The 21,099-nt window shown below is 37.3% G+C and overlaps 1 protein-coding gene across 1 annotated transcript; it reads right to left on the bottom strand.

Moving 5' to 3' along the window:
• Positions 1–12,447: 12,447 nt before the first annotated feature.
• Positions 12,448–13,789, bottom strand: LOC118848694 (serum amyloid P-component-like). The gene is made up of 2 exons (XM_036757698.1): positions 13,597–13,789; positions 12,448–13,197 (listed from the first exon to the last, which is right to left on the bottom strand). The coding sequence occupies exons 1-2, from the start codon at positions 13,658–13,660 to the stop codon at positions 12,590–12,592; spliced, it is 672 nt and encodes a 223-aa protein (XP_036613593.1). The 5' UTR covers positions 13,661–13,789; the 3' UTR covers positions 12,448–12,589.
• Between the last annotated feature and the right edge of the window lie 7,310 nt (positions 13,790–21,099).

The following is a 21,099-nucleotide window of genomic DNA, read 5'->3' as shown; positions in this document are numbered from 1 at the left end:
GAAGGTAAAAGTAAGAGACCATCTTGTTGCCCTTCATGAATACAAGCCACTGGCCTGGTAAGCTATACCCTTGGTAATGAAAGAATTGGCAGACATGATGTTGAACCACTGACAAGGATCTTTTATACACTATGGCAAATGGGAGAGATTCCATAACATCATTATTAATGGAATAGTTAGTAAGTATCTAGAAAATGAAGTGGTGATCAAAAGAGCTAACAAAGCTTCTGTAGTGTATAGTACAATGGAAAGAATGCTGGCTGTAAAATCAGAAGGCCTGGTTTCAAATCCCAACTCTGTCACTTATGACTAATAATAATATTAGCTATTATTTATACAGCACTTTAAAGTTTGCAAGGAGCTTTACAGACACTATCTCATTTGATTCTTACAACAACCCTGCCAAGTAGGTACTACTATCACATTTTACAGATAAGGAAACTGAGGCAGACTACGATTCAGCGACTTGTCTAGGGTCACACAGCTGATCAATAGCTGAGGTTGGATTTTAACTCAAGTCTTCCTGACTTCAGGTCCAGCATTCTATCAACTGTACCACTTAGCTGCATGTAAAACAAGAGTGAAAAATGTAAAATCTTATATATGGGTTCAAAAAATCAACTTCATAAATACAAAATGGGAAAAGCATGGTTAAGCAGCTCTTTGTGTTCCTGAAGAGATATGGAGGTCAGTGGACCACAATCTCAACATCAAAACAACATGAAGTAGCAGCCTAAAAGCTTATACAATCTCAGCTCTCAGGTAAGCTCCTTGAGGGCAGGGACTGTCTTTTGTCTCTTTTTGTATCCTCAGTGCTTACTTAGCACAGTGCCTGGCACATAGTAAGTGCTTCATAAATGCCTATTGATTGATTGATTGATTGATTGAAGTGAATTATGGCTTCTAGGAATAAGGAACCAGCCATACTGTCCTCAGCCCTGGTCAGATGATATTTGGATTATATACTTTTGTTCTAGGCACCACAGTATTAGAAAGGATGTGAATAAACTGGAGGGTATCTAGAAGAGAACAAAAAAATTGTCAAAGACTTTGAATCCATGTTGTTTAAGGACCTGCTGAAGGTACTGGGGATGATCAGCTTGGAGAAAAAGATTCTGTGGGGGAAGTGGAGCAGAGGGAGGCAGGATGATAACTGTGTTCAAACATATGAAGGGCTGGCATTTAGACAAGGAATTACACTTGTTTTTCTGACCCATGTGGAAATAGAAGTAATAGTTACAAGCAGTAAAAAACCAAATTTAGATTTCATGACAGGAAAAACATTCTAATAGTTAAAATTGTCCAAAAGTGGAATGGAAAGTATTGGGTTTCTTCTCAGTGAAGGTCTTCCAACAGAGCCTGGTTAACCACTTATCAGGTATGGTATAGTGGGGAATTAATTATCAATTGTATTACTCAGTCCTTTCTAAATCTAAAATTCTGGGATTCTGTAATTGTGTCTCTTATTCAATTTCCCCAAATTCCTCCTTACCCCCAAAGCCCATCTCTTCAAAGCCATTATTTGAACATTATTGTCATATGCCTGAGAAAGGGAAACAAGATCTTTCCTTCAAAGGCAGACATGCTAGCAGAGAACTCACTCCTTGTACCTCTCTTTCAAAAATGTTTTGTAGCTTCCTTGAGGCTTCACTGAGCTTCCTCAAAATTTCAGGACAATTTGCATGGCAGGGCATGAAGAGAGACAAAAGAATCTCAGGCTCAGAAAACCATAGTAGAAGGCAGTAGTTCTTAAACATTTTGCTTTAACTCTTAGCTAAAACTCAATTACATAAATCCCTTGCACTCTTAAAAATTAAGGACTCCAAAGAACCTTTGATCATGTGAGTTCTATCCATTTGCCAAGAGATATTGGTAAATGTCAACAGATATTGTGCATCAGATATGTATTAAATTTTTAATTCTAAAATATTTATTCATTTAAAATAGCAATTAACACATCATGGGTTAACATAACTAACATTTTTATGAAAAATAATTCTATTTTCCAAAAGAAATAGTGAAAAGAATGTCACCATTTCACTTTTTTTGGTAAATCTCTTTAATATCTAATCTAATAGAAGCCAGCTATATTTTTCTATCTGCTTCTACATTCAATCTGTTGTGATATGCTACTTTGAAGTATGGGAAGAAAAGCTGTCCTCACATAAATATGTAGTTGGGAAGGGGAGGAGTATTTTATTAGGTATGTAACATCTTAATATTATTATGAAAATGGTTTTCACTTTGTAGATCCCCCTCAAAGGGGTCTATGAACCACACTTTGAGAATAGCTGGTATAAGCTTTGGAGAATATGGGGAGCAAGATGACTGGCTCCATAGGCAAGGAAAGAGATAGATTGCTTTAAAAAAGCCAAGTAAAAAGTAACAAAGAAACTGGTAATTTTTTAAGTACGCAGAGCTAAGATGGCACAGTAGAGGGAGGATTCCAGCTGAACGCTTTCAACACTTTTCTCAAACAACTTTAAAAAAAAAAACTCAAATCAAATTCTGAAGCAGCATAGCCAACAAAAGGCCAGAGTGAAACCTTTTTCCCACCCGAAACAGCTTAGGAGTTTGGAAGGAGAGGTCTGTGACACTGGGGTAAGACTGGCCCTGAGTAAAAAAGGTGGCAACACCAGCTGTGGGCCTCACAGGCAGCTGTGAGAACAGCTGCAACAACAGTGGCTCTCAGCTCAAAGATGTTAAGGAGATTGGATGACTAGTCAGAAAGATTACAGAGGACTCCTGAGCTTACTGGTAGCAAGAACCAGCAGTGCTTGACAACTTCATTGATGAATACTGTGATCTGGTTCACAGTTCCAATGTGGAGAGGAGCATTTGTATTTTCTGACTGAAGAGAGCAAGGGCACTTCCTGGGTAAGGACCAGAGAGCAGAGCAGTAGAGCAATGATAACACTTCTCTCCAGATCACACCACTTTGGAAGTACAGAAAACATATGGACCACCCCACCCCACCCCCTCAGAACAAGCTGTGAAAACAGCAGCACGCACACAAAAAAAGCTTTAAACATGGGACAGTGAACCCTACCCCCACACTGAGAATTGGGTAGAATCCAACTCTAACATAAAATTTGAAGTCAAGAAATAGGCTGGAAAAATGAACAAACAACAACAAAGAACCTGATTGTAAAAGTCTATTATGTTGGCTACTGTAAAAATCTACTATGGAAAATCAAAATGCAAACTCAGAAGAAGACCACAATATGAAAATAGTTACAAGCAAAGCCTCAAAGGAAAAAGCAGATTGGACACAACCCCAGCAAGAATTCCTGGAAAAGCTAAAGAAAGAACAAAAAAATTAATCAAATAAGAGTGGTAGAAGGAAATTGGGAAAATAAATGAGACTAATGAAAGCAAACTAATCGAAGAGTATTAACAACTTGGTAAAAAGAGGCATAAAAAATTTTTAAAAATAACACTTTAAAAAACAGAATTGGCCAAATGGCAAAAGAGGTACAAAATCTCACTAAAGAAAGAATTCCTTAAAATTCAGAATTGGGCAAATTGAAGCTAATGACTCGATGAGATATCAATAAAAAATAAAAGAAAGTCAAAGGAATAAAAAATAAAAAAATGTGAATATCTCACTGGATTAAAAAAAACTGACCTAGAAAATAAATTGAAGAGAGAACTTAAGAATCATTATACTACCTGAAATCCACAATATATAAAAAGCCTGGACAACAACTTTCAGGAAATTATCAAAGAAAACTGCTCTGATATCTTAGAATCAGAGGGGGAAAATAGGAATTAAAAGAATCTACTGATCACCTCCTGAATGAGATATCAAAATGAAAACTCTCCTCAATATTATAGCCAAATTCTTGAAATCCCAGGTATAGCAGAAAATATTAAATGAAGCCAGCAAGAAATGATCCAAATACCATGGAGCCACACAAGATTGAACAGCTACCACATTAAAGGAGTGGAGAGATTTGAATATGATATTCAGGAAGACAAAGGAGCTAGGATTAAAACCAAGAATAAACTACCCAATAAAACTGAATATAATCTTTTAAAAGTAATCCTGAACGTTTAATGAAATAGAGAATTTTCAAGTATTCCTGATGAAAATATGAGAGCTGAATAGAAAATTTGACATGCAAACACAAGACTCAAGAGGTAAATATGAAAGAAAAATCATAAAGGACTTAATAAGGTTAAAGTTTCACCATTAAACTGTTCACATTCCTTTATGGGAAGATGATACATGTAATTGATAGGAACTTCATCATTATTGCAGCAGTCACAAGGAGTCTCCATAGAAAGAAGGTGTGAATGTGAGTCAATTATGTTGTGATGATCCTTTTTAAAAAATGAAAAGATGAGAAAGAGGGATGCATAGGAAGAAGGGGGAAAGGAAAGGAAGAATGGGGGAAACTACCTCACAGGAGAGATGTGCAAAGAGCTCTTACAGTGGAGGGTGGGAAATGAAGGATGGTGAGCAATGTTTAAACCTCACTCTCATCTGAACTAGTTCAAAGTGAGAAGAATACATACATACATACATACATACATACATACATACATACATACACACACTCAGCTGAGTGTAGAAATCTATCCTACAGAACAGGAAAGTTGAAGGGGAAGAAGATAAGAGAAGAAAAGATTTATAAGAGGGACAGTGGATTGAGGGAGCCAGTGGTCAGAAGCAAGACATTTGAAAAGAGAGAATAAGAAGGAGGAGGAGGAGGAGAATAAATAGAAGAAAATAAGATGGAGCAAAATGAAGTTAGTAAATATAACTCGATTTGAATGGAATGAACTCACCAATAAAACAGAAGCAGAGAGCAGAATGGATTAGAAATCAGAATCAAATACATTTCACTAAAAGGTACCATAGACAATGAAGTAATATTAATATTAAACATATACGCACCGAATTGTTTAGTATCTAAATTCTTAAAGGAAAAGATAAATGAGTTGCAGGAAGAACTACATGATAAAACTGTACTAGTGAGAGTCCTCAACTTACTCAGAACCAAATAAATTTGACCATAAAATAAATAATAAAGAAGTTAAGGAGATGAATATTATATTTTTAGAGTTAGATATGTTAGACTTCTGGAGAAAAATTAATGACAGTAGAAAGAAAATATTTTTATCAATTGTACAGGGTACTTTCACAAAAAACTGATGATGTATTAAGGTACAAAAACCTTGTAAACAAATGCAGAAAAGCAGACCTTTGAAGTATAGATTAAAAATTAATTGGAAACTAAATAATCTGATGCTAATGAATGAATGGGTTAAAGAACAAATCATAGAAACAATTAATAATCTCATTAAAGATAATGACAACAATGAAAGAATATTTTAACATTTGTAGAATGAAGGCAAAAGAGTACTTAGGGGAAAATTTATACCTTTAAAGACTTGCATCAATAAAAGGGGAAAAAAGCAGATAAATGAATTGGCCAAGCAACTAAAGAACTAGGAAAAAACAAATTAAAAATCCTCAATGAAACACAAAAATAGAAATCCTGAAAACCAAATGAGAGAATAAATTTCAAGCAAAAAAAATTAAACTAAAAACAACCTAAGAATTGGTTTTATAGGGGAAAACAATAAAATAGATAAGCCACTCGTTAATTTATTTTTTAAAAAAGAAAGAATAAAACCAAATTACTAGTATAAAAAATTAAAAGGGTGAGTGCATCACCAGTGAAAGTAAAATAAAGCAATTATTTAGAGCTAGGTTGCCTACTTACATGCCAATAAAACTGACAAACCACGTAAAATGGATGAATATTTATGAAAATGTAAATTGATCAGATTAACAAAAGAGGAAATAGAATACTTAAATAATATTTTCTTAGAAAAAGAAATTGAAGAAGCTATAAATTAGCTCTCTAAGAAGAATTCCCCAGGAACAGATGGATTTACAAGTGTATTCTACCATTAAAGAACAATTCATTTCAATACTATATCAACTATTCGGGGGAAAAATGTTGAATGGGAGTCTTACCAAATTCCTTCTACAACACAAATGTGGTGTTGATACCTAAACCAGGGAGAGCAAAAACAGAGAAAGACAACTATAAATAAATTTCCCTAATGAATATTGATGCAAAAATTGTAAATAAAATACTAGCAAGGAAACCACACCAATGTATCCCAAAGATTATGCACCATGATGGGATGGGATTGATATTAGGAATGCACAGCTGGTTCAATATTAGGAAAACTGTAACTATAAGTGACCATATCAATAATAAAATCAACAAAAATCATATGATTATATTAATAAATGCAGAAAAATCTTTTGACAAAATATAACACCCATTCCTATTAAAAAAACACTAGAAAGTATAGGGCTGAGTGAAGTTTTGTTTTGTTATTAATGATAAGTGGTACTATCTAAAACCCATCAGCAAGCATTATCTATAATGGTGACAAGGTAGAAGCCTTCTCAATAAAATCAAGAGTAAAGGAAATATTCCATTATGACCACTATTATTCAATATTATATTAGAAATGCTAACTGCAGGAATAAGACAGGAAAAGACACTGAAGGAATAAGAATAGGCAATGAGGAAACAAAACTATCACTCTTTGCAAATTATATAATGGTATGCTTAGGGAACCCTAGAGAATCAACTAAAAGATTAGTTTAAACAATTAACAACTTTAACAGAGTTGTAAGATATAAAATAAACTCACAGAAATCACTAGCATTTCTATATATTACCAACAAAACCCAGCAGAAAGAGATTGAGAAATTCCATTTAAAATAACTGCAGACAGTATAAAATATTTGGGAGTTTACCTGCCAAGACACGTTTATTGTCCTGTTAGAAATGAGGGGCTTTATTTCAGAAAACCTGAGATTTATATGAACTGATGCAAAGTGAAGTGAACAGAACCAGAACATTATACACAGTAACAGCAACTTTATAATGATGATCAATTGTGATACTTAGCTACTCTGAGCAATACAATGATCCAAAACAATTCCAAAGGACTTATGATAAAAAAAAATGTTATCCACCTTCAGAGAGATAACTGATTAACTCTGAGGGCAAGCTGAAGCATAATTTTTTATTTTCTTTGTTTTTCTTGCTTTTTTGCAATGTGGTTAGAGTGAAAATATATTTTGTATGACTTCACATGTATAATGGACATCACATTGCTTGCCTTTTCAATGGGAAGGGGAAGAGAAAGATGGAAGGAGAGAATTTGGAACTCAAAACATGTTTAAATGAATGTTAAAAGTAAAGAAAGAAAGAAATGTTGGGGGGTAGTAACAGAACTAGAGAAAGATTTCCATAATACAGGGGAAATCTTGAAGATTTATGAAAGAACATAGACAGAAATAGCACAGGATGAAGAGGCATGGGTGTGTAGGAGTCTGCACCTGTGAATATATTACCCTTGTTGATAAGATCTCAGATCCACCATTCCAGTCACTGGATGGTAGAAAAGGGTTTTGGGTTGGGATAGATAGTTAAATAAAGCTGGATACCTGCTTTTGATGATAAATCAGTCTATTAAGATACTCAGATGGCAATCATACAAAAATGGAAAACTGTGAGTACAAAATAGGAGTACAAACAAGGAGCCATGAGGAAAGACTATAAGAGGAAAAGACTGTTCTGGCTGCTGGTTTCAAAGACAAGACAGCAAATCAAAAAGTTCCTAAGCAATAACTATGAGAAAATTAAACTAATAGCCTCTAGGTAGATATAAGTTTGAATAAGGAGAAGATCCCATTTATCAAAGAGTTTCTAGTCTAGAATGGATAAGACACCAACATAGCTATAATACACAGCATTACACAATAATTCAAGTAAGCACTTATTAAATATTCACTGCGGTAGGCATTGGTGATACAAAGACAAAATCCCAACGCTTCCTACATTCTAGTTGCTGCTAGGCTACTGGATTAGAGAATTTTAAAGAACTCTATCTGAGGTGTGAGAGGGAAAACTTTTATCAAGAAGTGGGATCAGAAAAAGTTTTCCTGAGAGATGGTATTTGACTAGGTCTTGAAAACAAAGGTTCTTAACCATTTTTTTGCATCGTGAGTCTCTGATAATCTGATGAAGCCTATTTACCCCTTCTTGGAATAATATTTTTAAATGCAAAAAATAAGTACAAAGGATTACAAATGAAACCAAATGATACACATTTTAAATGTTTTTCTTTTAAAAGCATCTTCATGGATCTTAGGTTAAGAATCCCTATTTTAAAGTCTGATTCAGAATCAACAAGTGGAGACATGGAGAGAGAATGTTCCAGGCATGAGGAACAGACTGAATTAAGGTATGGAAATGTGATAAGGTTCAGGGATAAAACATTTGTTTATTTGACTATATGGAAGAGTCCACAGACATGATATAAAGCTGAAAATGTAGGGTGCCAATAGGTTGTAGAAGTCCTTGATTACTAAACTTTTATTTTTAGTTTACAACTCAGTTTAGTTTACAATTCAGTTCCACAGGCTTTTGGGTTTTAAATTTTTTCCCTCCCTTCCCTACCCCCTCCCCATAGGCTCTACATAGGCATTCATATTAAGCATATTTTCACATTAGTTATGTTGTAAAGAAGAATTATAACCAATGGAATGAACCACCAGAAAGAAGAAACAAAATAAAACAAAAGAGAGAGAGAGAACAAATAGTATGATTCAATATCCATTCAGACTCCATAATTCTTTCTCTGGATGTGGATGGCATTTTCTATCATGAGCCTTTTGGAATTGTCTTAGAACTTTGCATTGCTGAGAAGAGCCATGTCTATCAAATTTAGTCACCATACAACGTGGCTATTACTGTGTATAATGTTCTCTTGGTTCTGCTCCCCTCACTCAGGATTAGTTCATATAAGTCTGTCCAGGTTTTTCTGAAGTCTGCTTGCTCATCATTTCTTATAGCACAATAGTATTCCATTACATTCAAATACCACAACTTGTTCAGCCATTCCCCAATTGATGGGCATACCCTCAATTTCCAATTCTTTGCCAGTGCAAAAAGATCTGCTATAGATATTTTTGTACGTGTGGGTCCTTTTCCCATTTTTACGATTTCTTTGGGAAACAGCCCTAAAAGTGGTATTGCTGAGTCAAAGGGTATGCACATTTTATAGCCCTTTGGGCATAGCTCCAAAATGCTCTCCAAAATGGTTGGATCAGTTCACAACTCCACCAATAAGGCATTAGTCTTCCAATTTCCCCACATCTTTCCCAGCACTTATAATTTTCCTATTTTGTCATATTGGCCAATCTGACAGCCACTTAAGATTTTTGAGTGGAGGAGGAATATAAACAAACTAATGTCTAAGAAGGATTATTTTAACAATAGCATTAAAAATGAATTGAAGAGAGGAAATAATGGAGACCAGAAATATGAAAAGGAAGCTATTGAAATAGTCCAAAAGGATGCTAAAGAGATTTATATAAGGTTAATGGTAGTGGGAATAGACAGGAGGAAATTAATTTGTGTGATGTGGTGGCTAATGATTAGACATGGAGATCAAGAAGAGGAAAGAATTTGTAACTCCAAGGTTGTAAATGTGGGAGGTAGTTTTTAGAAGTCAGAATGAAGAACAAGCTTAAGGGGAACAATAACATTCTATGTTTTAGTGACTTTGAGCTGCTGGTGCAACACACAGGTGAAGATGTTTTGAAGTCAGTTAGAGATGCAGATGCAGGTCTAGAGCTCAGGAGAGTTGTACAGACTAGAAATATTGACTTGGAATCATTGGCATGGTTACCACTATAGTGTAAATGAGATTATCAAGGGAGACAGTATATAGAGAGAAGATAAATGATTCAAAGACAGACCATGGGTAAACATTTATATTGAGGTGTTGGGAGGAGAGAAAGGAGCCAACAAAAGGGACAGAAAATAAGCAATTTGGGAAGTAGAGTGAGCCCCAGAATAGCATGGTGTCTCTGAAGCTGAAGAAGAATAAAAATAATACCTAGGTGTATATAAACTTTTAGGATTTACAAATCTCCTCTATGAGTTTTCAATATAGAGCAGTAACCAGTAGGAGCAAAAGCTGCAAAGAGGTCTAGAAAGAAGACTAAAAGAAGACCATTAGGTTTGACATCCAGGAGATCATTGGAAACCTTGGAGAGAGCAGATTCATTGGAGTACTTGGAGAGGAAGCCTATTTGAGGCAGTAGAGATATCACTCTTCCCAAATGGGAAATAGCTCATGTGGAGAGAGATCAATGTGCAATGGAAAGTACACTGAGTCTGAAATCAAAAGTCCAGGGTTTGTTGTTGTGTTTGTCCTTCGTTTTCAAAGAGGACCATGACATCAGGGAAATGATGACATGACTTGCAGTTGACTTTGATTTGAGTGAGGGAGGGCTGTGCAAGGTCACCAGCCTCACTTTCTCCTCCTGAGCCATCTGGATCCAGTGACCTGATATTCATCAGGATGACTGGAGAAGATCCAGGATGCAATGGGAAACTCTGGCCCTTTTAGGCTACAGCTTTTTCATGTACTCATTTAGAGTGAGGTAACACCCATTCAGTAAAGAGGCCTCTTCAAGAAGTGAATCGAGGGATGGCCCCTTTAATTAGAAAAAAAAAGATTCTAAAAAATCTAGCTGGGAGGGGAAGACCCTCTGAGTTGCTATTCCAAAGAGGAACAGTTACCATTGACATTCACTCAAAGGCAAGAGGGTCTAGTGGAGCTTGGGCAGGGCCCTATTGTGGTTCAATCTATGAGCTTCAGAGTTTTGTGAATGTTTTGTGACAGAAAGGAAGAAAGGAAGAAAAAGAAAGAAAGAAAGAAAGAAAGAAAGAAAGAAAGAAAGAAAGAAAGAAAGAAAGAAAGAAAGAAAGAAAGAAAGAAAGAAAGGAAGGAAGGAAGGAAGGAAGGAAGGAAGGAAGGAAGGAAGGAAGGAAGGAAGGAAGGAAGGAAGGAAGGAATCTAGCTAGCAAACCCCAAGTTAAGTGGTCAGCTCCTCTGGCCATCAAAATTTACTTTCCTTTGGAAAGAGGGAGAGGGAGAGGGAGAAGGAGAGGGAGAGGGAGAGGGAGAGGGATAGGGAGAAGGAGAGGGAGAACACAAGCTGAATTACCCAACTAGCTGGGTCCCCTTTCAGGCAGCTGGGTCTACTCACAGGTTGTGTTTGTCCTTCATTTTCAAAGAGGACTATTACATCAGGGAAATGATAACATGACTTGCAGTTGACTTTGATTTCAGTGAGGTAGGGCTGTGTAATGTCACTAGGTTTAGAGACATAGTGGAAAGACTACTGATTTTGGAATCAGAGAGTTAACTGGATTCTGCCCCTTAATCCTGGTTTCTACTCTTTGATACTCCTATGACTTAGGGCAAGTTATTTAAACTTTTCTAAGTCTCAGTTTCCTCATGAGTAAAATAAGAATTGGATTAGCTAATGCCTGAGTTCCCTTCTAGATCTAGCTCAAATATTCCCCAAATAAATCCCCAAATCTACCACTTAACAGCTTTGTGATTTAAGACAAACCACTTAACTTCTCTGTGCCTCAGTTTCTTCATCTGTAGAATGAGAGTGTTTAAGTTTGTATTAGTTACCTAACAGGGTTTTTGTGTGAGGATCAGATGAGATAAAACAAAACATTTTGTAAACCTTTAAGTTCTATTTTAATGGAACTTTCCCAAGTTTTCTGCAGTAATAAAATATCTACTAATATTATATGACATCATGTAACCTATCAATTGTCCACTGAAGTCTTGCCCTGATTTCTCATCAAGTTAAAGAAGTAACTCTGGTTCTCAAAAGCTATGTCAACAGAAAACAAGAACTACCAAGGAGGAAAAGCTTCCAGAATGAGCTCCATGATGGGTTTTAGATCTGCCCCTGCTTACGTACTATACTGATCTATGGTTTACCCTGTCTCCATAATTTACCCTGTCTCCCATATAAGCTTTGCTAAATTCGGAATGGCAGACCTCAGTGTTGGAAGGGACTTCAGAGGCCAACTCAAGCCACCTGTGACTGAAAAGGGAACTTCTCTGAAACACACAAGTGCAAAGGTTAGTCAACCTTATTAGTTAGTTAGACAAGTCAGCCTTGTTCAATGTTCTCTTGTGAGGGGAAACCCATTACCTCTCATAGTAGTGCATTCCACTTTGGGATAACTCTAATTGTTAGGAACTTTTCCCCTTACATCAAGTTTCTTTATAGAGACTCATACTCTGATTGGTTCAGAGGTGATTTGAAGTGGGGGAGGGCATGAAATCTCTTGTAGACCATCTACTAATTTAGAGAGAGGTTGTGGTCAATATCAGTGAAGTGGACACACAGCGAAAAAAATCACAGATCCTTTTAAGTAATGTACATCAATGCAGTGGGAACTCATGTTAATTAGAGGTCTTTATGAATGTCTAATTTCTGGATAGGTTCCACATCATTGAGATTTCACATAAATAACTTATGAGTAACTGAATTGCTACGATCATACTATAACATACAAATTAAGGGTATTTTAATTCTTTATTATTCAACTGAGTAGCACAAAGACCCTCAGATCTAGGTACATGAGATCTAACCTGCTAGGGAAGGAATTATCCACTTGTTGGTCAGTTATGTTTACTAGCATGCTAATGGCCCAGACACTCAGGACAACAGCTGGGGTTTGATGACCACATAACCTTTTATCTCATAATTCAATGCTCCCCAATCTAGAATATTGGCACTCAAGGTCTCACGTTTGTACAAAGAATGAACCTGGTGTGGAGAAAGTACAAAATCCCACATGTGAACTTCTCCAATTTCTCCCACAAAGGACTGACTGCTCTCAAAACTTCCCCCAAAGGAATCTTGCTCTTGCCCCAGGACAATCTTTGCCTGTGCTCCCACTGAATACCCCTTCTTCAGGCCCTTTCTCACTAGGGGCTTATCATTTATCCACAGTTCAGCTATGCCTGTAGCTGACTCCCAGCTTACACAAAAATGGACTGGGAAAGAAAGGTCATCATTGACCTTAAAAGAAACTTTTTCATTCCCAATGTACAGATCATACTCCCCAACTCTGGGCCTGAATAGTAGGAGTTCATTGTGATTTTCTCTGGTGGCATAGGAGAACAGACTGAAGGAACGGGTGAGGTCAGTGTAGGCACGCAGGCACACAGTGAAATTCTGCAGTGGCTTCTTCATCTGGGGAATTAGGAGAACATGGTGTACCAATGATTCTTTAGGGAATACAAACACCTTCCCTGTCATGTCTGCAACAGAGAAAGATTAGAAGTAGGACCTTCCTTAACTTTTCAGAATACAGGGTTTCACCTGTTCTGTGACTCTACATATTGAGAATGAAAACATCCCTCCTAGCAAACATTTCCTTCTATTCCTTCACCATATCAACCCACCCCCAGCTCTGTGCTCTAGACTAGAGGTATCAGATGCAAGCACTCTTGCATGCTGCCTGAACCAGAAGAAAATGTCATTGAGAAATATTTAATAAAATAAAAATATACTAAATCATAGATAATAATACCCTTTAAAACTAAGTCAATATGCAACCCACAGGGCTACATATATATTGATTAGTGATCCCTACTTCTATTTAAGTTTAACACAATTGCTCTAGACCCAGCCCCCGAACCAATTCAAAGACTTCCTACCTGTCTGAGCAATAGCTCCTAAGAGACTGTAAAGGACCAAAGCACCAGACAAGATTCTCTTCATCTTCTCAGTCTAGAAGTGCCTATAGCAGTGGCAATAGTTCTGGGAGCAGTATTTATAGAAAGATCAGAAATTGAGGATCCACTATTCCTCACTTGCCAGTGATGATTTCCTCATCTCTGGCCTCAGTGCCTTCAGGGATTTTATGCATAGGATGGGGGAGGGGAAGAAATATTGTGTAAGATATTTCCCAGCTCGGCCACAGTCAGAGGTGCTGATCTGGCATGTTCCATTGGGGGACTGTGGTGGGAAATCAATGGAAGTTATTTATTAGAAACTCCAGTGACTGCCTGAGCTCCAGCTCTGTGACACAGATTCAGGGTTTGGGAAGACAGTAGTTCAGGGAATCCAGGAGCATCATCAGTGGATGACTGTGAGAGATAAGTAATAACAAATGGGCTCCCATCCAATGCTCCTTCCTATTGAAATAGGGGCCCTGCTCCCTTTAGAAGTTTCCGTCTGCCTATTGCTTCTGCGCTACTCCAGGGTTCTCTTGATCCACAGTATATATTCTAATTGAATTCATAAAGCTCTTTCTGGAGCCCGGGCCAACCAAAGGGCTTCATTTTCATGACTTGGTCCTTATTTCATTCATGTGTAAGGTTAGGTTTTATCTAGTCTATCCTCTACCCAAATCACAAATACTATCTACAGCATCCTGGAAAAGTGGTCATTCCATCTTTGCTTAAACATCTCCAGTGATGGGGTACTTAGACTCACAAAAAAGACCAACTCATTCTTGGACACTAACATTGGTAGGCAGTTTTCCCTTATGTGAGGTAAAAATACATCTTCTTTTATATTCCGCCCATTGTTCCCATCTTGGGCCCTTTGACTTCTTTACATTCAAAATTATTCTACCAGGTTTTAAACTTGGAAATTTCCCATCTCAGATCCATGATTTCTGTCTTCTTTTGTCTCCCACTGACTCCTACCTTCAAAATTTGATATATATCATCTCTGTAAACTCCTTTGCCTCAATCCTTCCCTGTTCTTCTACTCTATCTCCCACCTACTCTGTCCTTACTTTCATGCCTTCAAAATCTTAACTCAACTCCTTTTGGATATCTCAAACTGGCAAAAAACCCTCATCTCTTCCCAAAAACCCTCTTTTCTTCCAAACTTTCTTTTACTGTTGGCACCATCGTGGTCCTAAATAACCCAGATTTACCACCTCAGTATGATCCTTTACTCTTCATTAAACTCTTCCCAAAATCCAATCCATTTCCAAATTGTGTCCTTTTTACCCTCATAATATCGCTCATACATGTCCCCCTTTTTCCATTCACATAGCCACTCTCATCACCTCTCACCTGAACTATTTCACCAGTGATCTTCCTACTTTAAGTCTCTTCTTCCTTCATCCATCCTCTACTCAGCTGCCAAGGTGATTTTCTAAAAGAGGTCTGACCATGCTACCATCCACCCTACAGACACACACACACACACACACACACACACACACACACACACACACACACACAGAGAGAGAGAGAGAGCCTGTAAACTCTAATGGCTCCTATTACCTCTAAGATCAGATAGAAAGTTCTCTATTTTTTTCATTTAAAGCCCTTAACTACCTGGCCCCTTCCTACCTTTTTGCTAAACTGGACTATTCTATTCCATCTCATGTCTGCAACAGAGAAAGAGGATGAGAAGTAGGACCTTCCTTTAACTTTTCAGAATGCGGGGTTTCACTTACTATTCGTTCTTCCTCACACAAGACATCAATCTCTCAACTCCACTCCAAGAATGCTCTCCTTTCTCACCTCTACCTCATAGATTCCCTCTCTTCTTTTCAAATGCAATTCAAGTACCACATTCTATAGGAGGCCCTTCCTTGTCTCCCTCCTCTCCCCTAAAGCTTTCCTTTTGAGATTACTTTACACACATACAAGCACACATACACATGCATACACATACACATACAAACATATACATATATAAGATACAGATAAACATATACACATGTGAACACATATTTGTATGTATCTTTGTATGTGTATGGATATGTATGTATTTTATATATGCATAGTTATTTGCATGTTGTCTCCTCCTTTAGAATATGGACACTTGAGAGAAGATAGTTTTTTTTCCTTTCCTTTCTTTGTATATCCAGTATTTATCATGTATCAGGCATATAGTAAATGATTAATAAATGTTTGTTGACTGACTGTCCCTAAAATAAAACTAATTCTACAAGGCTTTGTCCTCTACGTTGAATTTTTGCCCCCTTGACTTTGAACCATTTATATTCTATTAATCCTCAATCCTTGGTACAGCTATTAGCTGCTTCCCATGTTCCAGTCTATTCTCAAGTCATTGAATGTTGCAGAAAGAAGTCATGAAACTATGGAGACTTTGTCCACTCCAAATTTATGTTATTTAATCTCACCTAGGACCTTATTGCTACACCTCTGATAGACTCTCTCTCATGCTTCCAATAATGGCTGTCATAAATTTTTTCCTCTTCCTTTAATTCTATGCCCCATACCCTCTCCCAGAGTAAAAGAGAGCTATCTTTTACTTTGTTGAGACAACCAAAGGCATCCATCATGAGTTCCCTCATCTCCCCTACTTGATACCTCAAAGCCTCTTTCAATCTCACCCTCCTCTTCTGCCTAGCTCTAGTTTCAGATATGGTGATCCTTAATTTGCCAATGCTAATCCCTCCACTTGTGGTTTTCCCCTCCTCTCTCTTCTAGGACTTCGCTTCTTTAGCCATGCAATTCCTCTCTCAACTGTTTCTCCATTTAACCAACTAATTACAAACTTAGTTTTTTGATATCCCTAAAAACTCTGCTTTGATTCTGTAATTCTTTTAAGCTATCATTATTTATCTTTTTTGTTTTCCCTGGTAAAATCTTTAGAAATAATAGTCTCTATTCACTGTCCATTTGTGCAGCACTAATTTGTCCCTCAACCTATCACAATTCAACTTCCAATTACCCTAGTTTGATGAAACCAATTTCTCAAAGGTCAACAGTGATTTTCTAATTACTCCAATAGTCTTTTCTCAGTCATTATTTTCCTTAACCTTTCTGCAGCATTCAACACTATTGACCATCCCCTCCTCCAAGACACTCTCTCCTCCCTTGCCTTCTGTGATACTACCCTCTTCTGTGTCTCCTCTCATCTGTCTGACCACTCCCCCAGTCTGTGTGGGTATCCATCAGAGCTCTAGCCTAGAACCTCTTCTTTGTCTTTCCCTCCCTGGTAATCTATCTTCTTCAAGGGGTTCAGTGATTACCTCACAATCTATATTTTCATCCATAGTCTCTTCCCAGAGTTCTATATCTTCAGCTACCTATAGGACATCTCCACTTAGCTGTTGCACTGACACCTCAGACTCAACATGTCCAAAACTGAATTCACCCCCAACCTAATCAATTCTCCCTAATTCCCTATTTCTTCTGATGGCACCATGATATTCCCAGTCACCCAAGCTCAAAACTTTTTTATTATCTTTGATTCTTACCTCTCCCTTATAATTAGCCAATCCATGACCATATGACCTAGGGCAGCTAGGTGGCACAGTAAATAGAGTGCTGAGCTTGGAGTCAGGAAGCTCTGAGGTCAAATCCTGCCTCAAATACTTACTAGCCTATAATTCTTGGCAAGTCGTTTAGTCTCTTTTAGCCTCAGTTTCCTTATAGGTAAAATGGGGATAATAGTACCTGTATTTCAGGGTTTGTGAGGATCAATGACTTAACATGTGTGAAGTACTTTGCACTTAATGCAAAAATACTAGCTGGCTATTAGCCAATATGTTACAAAGTTTTCTCAATTCTATTTAAACAACATATCTTATATCTATCTTTATCTTCCAACACACACTACCAGCACCCTAGCTCAAACTGTCATCACCTCTTGCCTGGATGACTCAAATAACCTTTGAACTGAATCTCCTGCCTCCATTCTCTCTCATTTCCAAACAATCCTTCATACAGCTACAAAATGATCTTCCTAAGGTACCAGTATGATAATGTCATGTCATTGCTCAAAAATTATAAGTGACTTCCTGGAGTTTTCAGGATAAAATAAAAGGTCTGCTGCCTAACATTTAATACTTTCTCCTCAGTACCTCTCTCATTAGGACTGGTCTTCTGATTTTGATATAGAAAACTTCCATTCAAACGTTCCATTCCTTTGGCAATGCAGATTGCTACCTCTACTGAAATTTACATACACTTGGACATACATACCATTTCCTCCATTGGATTATAAATTCCTTGAGAGGAAGGATTGTTTTATCCTTCATACTTGTATCACCAACACCTAGCACAGTGCCTTTAAAGCTATAATAGACACTTAACAAAATACTTGTTGATCAGTTGACTGACACATGATGAATGCTTTCTTTAAAAGAAATCAGAGAGGCACTAGACATGAGGAATACCACCTTTTAAAAAATGAAATTGATTAGGTTTTACAAGATCAGTATAACACTCACATTATATGCCCCCCACAACTCCATCTGTAGGCTGGGTCTCTCACCCCTATATGACACACAGAAAAGGGCTGCCAACATACAGTTATGACTCAATTATTTCAGGATCCTAGGAGTAAACTTCTTGGGAGCAGAAGAATAAACTCCTAAAAATTACCACTGTAGCTCCTCAACCCCAACAATCGTGCTTCTCACTTATACAAAATTATTCAGTCATATTGACAAGAGAGGAGACAGACCAACAGACAGACACAGAGACAAAGACAGAGACAGAAAATGAGAGAGAGAGAGAGAGAGAGAGAGAGAGAGAGAGAGAGAGAGATAATGACTCTAAAGTCTCACCCAAGGAGAAATTTCCTGGTCTTTAATGTAACAACCTGGAAATAGAAGAACATTTGAGGTGCTGGATCCTTTACATGTTGGCTTCTTTCCAGAGTCTTTCTCCTTCCCCAGCAACATCTCCCTGAAGAGAGCCTGGAAATAATGTATTCTCTTTTAAAGCCAGAAGCCACAAAACAATTCTCTTTTTCAAAGCTCTTCTCCGACTCTGTCCCTCTCATTGGCACAGAGCATAAAGTAATCATTCTGTTCACCAACAAGGAGAATTTTATAATAATAATGGCTGTCATTTATACTGCACTTTAAGGTCTGCAAATACCCTGCAAATATATCATTTTATCTTCACAGCAATGATGGGAGATAAATATTATTATCCCCATTTCATCAATGAGGAAACTGAGGCAGAGTTTAAGTGACCTTCCCAGGGTCAATCAACTGGTATTTCAGGCAGGATTTGAACTCAGGTTTCTATGACTCCAGGTCCGGTACTCTATGAACTTTACCACCTAGATGATATTTATGTGAATACTTAGTTTCCAAGGAGGAGACTCTTAGGCAAATACCTGGTCATATACTTGGCTTCTTTTACAAAATGTAAAGCTCCTAGTGAGAAGGGGCTATTCCAGTTATATCTTTATATCTCCAATATCTAGCACAGTGCCTGGCATATAGAAGGAATTTTTAAAAATACTTGTCAATTAATCATTTCTCATCATCATCAATTTCCAACATCCGAGTTCTCTCTTGCTACCATTGTCCTAGGAGACTCACTCCCTGTTCTAGATACAGAAACTACAGGAATCCCAACCTACTTATCTCTAAGTCTTAAAAGTCAGTTTCCACTGCGATTTCCCCTTTCTTCTCCCAATCATCATAGCTCCTAACCACTCGATGTTGTACCTATCACCCTTCCCATTGCCACCTTCCTTATTAACTAAGAATCTCCAGGAGCCTTCCCTTTTTGCCTTATGCTTTGTTCCCACATTCAGCAGAAAGAGATCTTGTAACCTTGCTTTTGATTTAGGACTGAAAAGAGACTTTAGAGCTGATCTAGTCTCATGACATTCATTTCCTAGACAAGGAGACAAAGGCCCAGAGAGACACATTGATTTGCTCAAAGCCACGTAGGTAGCAGAGCTAAGATTCAAATCCAGATTCTCTGACTCCAAATCAAATGCTCTTTCTACACCACAGCATTAACTAGATCACCTAAGGCTGTATCTTTACAGTCTTTCCCTCTGTCATAAAAGTCTTCTCATATTTAACCTAAACCTATTTATGAAGCTTATTTCCTTCCTGTTCTAACCTCAGTGAAAAGAGAGAATTTCTGGTCACCATGCTCTATGGCATATCCCTTCATACCACCTTTTCACTTCCCTTCATTTGTCTCCACACATGTTTTAGGGCAATAAAGATAGGGGGAAAAGATTATTCAGTAATCTGACAGCCTACCATTGTGGAAATGTAATTTATTTTTGTGGCAGGCAGCATGGTTATAAAAACTTGGCTAAGGAGAATTTCAAAGGATGTTAACAACTATAGCCAGTTGGGAGGATTGTGCTTGAAATTCTGGGTAAGTTTTAGGGATATTTAACCCATTCATAACTGGCCTACATTTGTATCTAAGAGAATTTTCCCTAGTTAATTTCATTTCTACAGGAAAGAAAAAACATAAATTCTTTCTGCAAAGCAAAAAGATCATACACAAAAAAATAGTCCACCTCACCTGTAACCTTCCCTCAATCTCGTATGTGAGAACACAAGCATGGGGAAAACCACTTCATATGTACCATTGTCACCAACTAATAGTGGTACTCCATGTTTTCTGTTGTGAAAATGTATGTCATCAATTCCAGAGGACCCATGATGAAAAATGCTATCTACCTCCAGAGAGAGAACTGATAAACTCTGAATGAAGATTGAAGCATACTTGTTTCACTTTCTTTACTTTTCTTATTTTTTATGTTTTCTTTTATAATGTGACTAATATGGAAATATGTTTCATGTGACTTCACGTGTATAATCGCTATTACATTGCTTGCCTTCTCAAGGTGTGGGGATGGGGATGGGAGAGAGGGAAAGAATTTTAAACTCAAAATTTTTTAAAATGAATGTTACAGATTTTTTAATGTAATTGGGAAATGTTTTATGAAATAAATAAAAATATATAAAAAAGAAACAAAAATGTATGCCATGGTCTGCGAAAGTCCTATTAAGTAGAGGTGACCAGGGGTCTGTAGCTCTGTGTTGTAATCTGGCTTTATATCAGGATAAGCATATAGATTCAATTGGTCACTAAGGGACTATGTGAAGCCTTCTGGGTTTTTTGACAGAGAGGTCATGAGAAGAAGTCACAACCTAGAGATAGAAGGCTAGGTTGCCTCCATCTTGAAGCCATGAAGATTTTTTGCAGAGTAAAGCACTTAATGGTGGATTTGTACTTTTTTGTTGTTTCTCTTCCCTTCAAAGACTGAAAAAGCAGCTGTTGCTAACACAGCAACTGTTCCAGTTAACAATGCAGCAAAGGCAGGAGAGAGAATTATTGTGATGAATGAGCACTGGGCCTAGGATACCAGGTTGGATGAGATGACCCCTGTTGCCCCTACAGAAAATTTTCCACTTCCATGGCTCTGAGCAGGAGAAATGGCAGCTG

Source organism: Trichosurus vulpecula, chromosome 4, assembly GCF_011100635.1.
Source record: "Trichosurus vulpecula isolate mTriVul1 chromosome 4, mTriVul1.pri, whole genome shotgun sequence".
Lineage (NCBI taxonomy): Eukaryota > Metazoa > Chordata > Mammalia > Diprotodontia > Phalangeridae > Trichosurus > Trichosurus vulpecula.
Note: the sequence above shows the minus strand (reverse complement) of the source record. Positions and strands in the feature narration are given on the sequence as shown.